A 4,754-nucleotide genomic window follows, 5' to 3' on the forward strand; every position below is an offset into this window, starting at 1 on the left:
ACAATATTAGTGTTTATGCTACGTGCAGTTTAGTGACAATATTAGTGTACAAAGCGAAGCTATTATGATAACACACTGATATCTTCTTTTACTTTACAGGCTAGATATAATTATTTCTGACAAATTATCGTGGCTAAATTGAATCAGTAATGGCAAGAAGGAGAGCCACTTGTGAAGAGGAAATTATCGATGACATTCCTTATATCAATTGTAGAGAAGCTAGTGATGAACTGGAAGGTGAACTATTATATGAGAGGGATGATGGCAGAGAGTATGTTGCTGTCCCTGATGAGCATCGTAGTGAATAAAAATCCAGTAAATCTGAGGAAGATGTTCAATGCTGACGCATGCAGACAAGTTTGATAAGTAATCGGGCAAACCAGTACAGGTGTCCCCATCCACCCTCCTTCTCTGCATACCACTTCACCCATGCTGAAGGCTCTGCCTCCTCTACTCAAAACCCTACTGGCCCTAGTGTTAATTTTACTGCTGGTCACTCTGCCTACAGCTATGACTCTTATGACCCTGCTCTGATAACCACAGGTTCTGCTGTTGCTGCACCAACTGTTGTTGCTGCACCAACTGTTGTTGCTGCACCAACTGTTGTTGCTGCACCAACTGTTGTTGCTGCAACCACTGCTGCTGCTGCTGCAACCAGTGCTGCTTCTGCCGCAACCAGTGCTGCTGCTTTAGTTATGCAAATTCTGCTGCCCCCCCCCCCCCCCCCCCACCTCTGGTGCTCCACGGAGACCACACCGACAATGTGAAGATGAGGGGGAAATGCTTGTTACTTTAAGCGAGGTAACAGTATGAAGTAGTAAATGCTATGTGATGCACATAAGGTCTCTGGTCGCAGGACCATGTATAGCAGTACGAAATATTATGGGACATTATATGCCCGATCCCAACAAATGTTCCTGGTCAGGCCACCACCTCAGAGAGTGTTATCGATTATATTTTACTGACAAGATGCTGAATGTGAAAGTGGAGTAGACCAACCAAAAAATTGATAGAGAAGTCAGGAAGTACAGGATGCTGACATCTACTGTGTTGCCCATAACAGCAATAGAGATGAGTTCCCTGATAGATGTCCTTGTATTTAGTGGCTACAGAAATAAAAGTCACTTCAATAACGAGGAGTTATAGTGGCCTGTGACGGGAGCCCATTTCAACAGGTCAGCAATGTCTGGAGGACGTTTTTCTTTCCCAGTCAACTACCCACGGTTTGATGACAATGCCACGTGGGTGAAGAGACGAACTGTTGACAAATTTGTCCTAATCAGGAGTTTGTGGGACATGTTTTTTGCTGCATAAAAAAAGAACATTATACACTCATGCACACCTGACTGTTGATGAGCAGTTGATGACTTTTAGGTGTAAATGCCCATTTAGGATGCATATCCCTGACAAGCAAGCCAAGTAGGGCATAAAGATCTTCATGGTTAAAAGGAATTCCCTACTTGGGCTGACACTCGGCCACAATTTTACGAAAGACCTGACACGCCCCTACCACAACACGAACCGCAACATCACCACAGAAAATAGGTTCACCTTTGTACCACTGATTCAGGATTTATTGCATAACTTTGGGATGACTCTGGTGGGGAGAGTCAAGGGGAATAAGAGAGAAACCCTGCTGTCATGAAGGATAAGCAAAACCGAAGGACTGGAAGCTTACGATTCCTCTCCACCATGGACATAACACTTGTGTCATACATACCCTCCACAAAAACAAAGCTAAAGAATGTTCAATTGCTATCCAGTATGTACAGCCAGGCAACAGTTGATATGGAAAGCGGCAAGCCCAAAATTATAAATAATTACAATTGAACTAAGGAAGGAGTTGACACGTATGACTAAATATGTGGACAGTACAATTACAACAGAACCAGGAGGTGGCCATTTTGTATATTCTTTGACATGTTCAATGCAGCTCTAATTAATTCATGGATCTTCTACAATGCCAACGCTGATAGTGTATGAAGCCCCCAGTAGGACAAAGAAAAAATTATAGGAGCGAAATTGCATTACAGGTAATCAGACCATCAGCTAAGCAACACATCAATGCCCGACTCAACACAGAAAAGTCAAGGTCATCATCAGAAAAGTGTGCTCCATCAACCCTTGTGGCACGCTTGCCGGTGCAGGACCGTTGGCAGCAGAAATGAGGAACCCATGATACACTACAGGAAGTGTAAATCGAAGGCAGACAGGTAGACATGCTTCTGGTGCCACAGCTTCCGCCAGCCTGTCTACCCGAGCGACTACTACCACTACTGCTCTGATTTTGTCTGAGCCTGAGGTCAGTATCAAGGAATATCCCTGAAACCTTTGTATTTGTTTCTTATTTGTTGAACAAAAGTTCTGTTTATGTTGCTAAAATTGCAAGTTACTTGTTGTATCTAGTGAAATTAGTATTGTGCTAGATACCAAGTACAGATAAAAATTCTCTCTTTACACAAGTTTCATATCGTAAAAAAGGGTGTTTTTTCACTCTCTTCCCTACAGTTTGTGCAATGTGTCTGGGATGGAAACGGATTGGAAGTGTAGCCAGTGATTCTTGGATGGGTTTTGTGAAATTTTTGGAGTTTTGTGAAGTTTTTGGCTGCGGGGATTTTTTTCCAAAAGTTTTCGAAATTAATAGGGTTTTACACTTTTTTTTTCCCTTTCTCAATTACAAAACTCATTTGTATGCATTAAATGTTAGTAATTGCTTTATTACCATCACCATGGGTTTAATATAGTATGTAAACCATTGCATTAATAAATTTGTAAATTAATTATGTTTTTTTCCTCCTCTGATCAGGTACAATGTACTCATGTTTAGTGCTTGTGCTTTTGAGAAGTATGTTTAGTGTTTAGGGTATATATATATATATATATATATATATATATATATATATATATATATATATATATATATATATATATATATATATATTTAAGGGTAAGGGTATATTTTTGATTGAATAGATAATAGAGCTGACTGTTTAGTTGTATAAAGGAAAAGAAGATAAAGGTCAATCTACCATGAATCTAATTATGGCACTAAAGAAGAATTCACATCTACTGTCTTATATAATTTTCAGAAAAAAAAGATGAACAAAATCAATTCAAAATATTAGGTTAGATGGAAAAATCTCGAAGTAGTCATGTAGAGTCACTAACAACATATCATTTTATGTATGAAAGTAGAGAGAAAGATAAACAATCAACTCTTTAATCTATCTTAAATAATTATAAACTTCAATTTCTCGAGAATAAAGAGAAAAAGAAATAGAAGCGTTAAAAATAGAGTCCGACCAACTAAATTTCTTTGGAATATGCAGAATCAGTACTTGATTAAAGAAGAATAACATATTTGCGTATATCTTTTATAAGATACTTGAAAAAAAAATACATAATAAAGCAAGAAGAGCCATGATGAGATAAAAAAAATTTATGTTTCTAACCTGGATTTAACTAATACAAATATGACTGACTCAGAGAACATGAAAGAGTTTGTGTGTGGAGGAGGGGTGGTGGTTGTGTGGTACACAGGAAGGTCAACGCACACCAATGAAAATTGACTCTTCGATGTTTAACGAGGGCAAACATCGTCGGAAAATGGAGTTTCTTAATGAGCAAACAAGTATCATCCCGAACAATTATTGGACAGACACAGAACGCTATGGTAAAGCTGGTTTTGCCAACTTTATTGGATATTTTCATGAAAGTAAGATATATATAAATGTAGATTTTCTAATATCCAAATAAAGTTTTTTTTTTCTTTAATGGAAAATTGTTAATAGGTGGAATGGAGATAATGAATAAGTTATAGATTTTTTTTTATCTTTTTATTAAAAAGTTAAATGACATATTCTTTACCATCACAATATTTACAGTATAATCACATTTAGTTATAGATTAGTAATAATGACAAGAGGAGGATTATTGAAGCGAGATACTGTCTAAAGGAAACAACACTTATTATTCATATGAGCTATAGTGCTATTTCAAAAGCCAGCTGTTAAAAGTCTTTCATTTTACATCTGAAATTTCTGTTTATATAATTAACAGTTTACATGATTTATTTAAATAATACCATTCATGAACATATTCATGAAGATGAAGGAAAACCCTATATACTTGACAAAAATTTTGAAATATATATTTTTGGGGAAAAGTTAATAGTATCTTTCAAGCAATAAATAGTGTGTCTTGATCAATATGCGGACTTGAGAACTCCTAAATGTGTGAAAAATTAAAGTAGTTGTATCATACGTAAAATAAGCAGCATGACACAGGAGTAGAAAGATAGAATATTCGCTGTAAGATTTCCTACCATATATGGTGTTTTACTTTTAGCTTTTCCTTTCTCACGGGAATCATGAATGACAAAATTCATCAATATTTATCATACAAATCGAAAAAATTCAGTCACTACCCAGTCATATTTGGCGATTAGAAACTAAACAAATCATGAAATTTTTTACCGAAAGCTTACAGTATGAGTGGGCTCATTATTTTTTTTCTCTGAATTACTCACTTATGCTAAGAGGTTCCAATACGTCACTTTTGACGTCAGAGACGATATAATATTACATTTTTAATATCCCTTTGATCTAAGTATTAATTCAATTTTTTTTTCTCTCGTCTCATGCAATATTAAAGTATTTCTCTAGGAGGTAAAACGTAAGGCACCTCTCTCTCTCTCTCTCTCTCTCTCTCTCTCTCTCTCTCTCTCTCTCTCTCTCTCTCTCTCTCTCACCAAA

At 36.7% G+C, this 4,754-nt stretch overlaps 1 protein-coding gene across 1 annotated transcript; it reads left to right on the top strand.

The window, feature by feature from the left end:
* Nucleotides 1–347: 347 nt before the first annotated feature.
* Nucleotides 348–2,168, top strand: LOC137617586 (testis-specific gene A8 protein-like). The gene is made up of 2 exons (XM_068347593.1): nt 348–692; nt 2,034–2,168. Exons 1-2 carry the CDS (start codon nt 348–350, stop codon nt 2,166–2,168), a joined length of 480 nt encoding a protein of 159 aa, XP_068203694.1.
* Nucleotides 2,169–4,754: the final 2,586 nt, after the last annotated feature.

Source organism: Palaemon carinicauda, chromosome 23 (assembly GCF_036898095.1).
Source record: "Palaemon carinicauda isolate YSFRI2023 chromosome 23, ASM3689809v2, whole genome shotgun sequence".
Classification (NCBI taxonomy): domain Eukaryota; kingdom Metazoa; phylum Arthropoda; class Malacostraca; order Decapoda; family Palaemonidae; genus Palaemon; species Palaemon carinicauda.

Bases quoted from the DNA above. Each gene is read 5' to 3' on its own strand.
- LOC137617586 (XM_068347593.1), top strand. From the start codon at position 348: ATGCAGACAAGTTTGATAAGTAATCGGGCAAACCAGTACAGGTGTCCC. The intron at 693-2,033 runs GTTATGCAAATT...ATTGCATTACAG, and splicing joins CAACCAGTGCTGCTGCTTTA to GTAATCAGACCATCAGCTAA.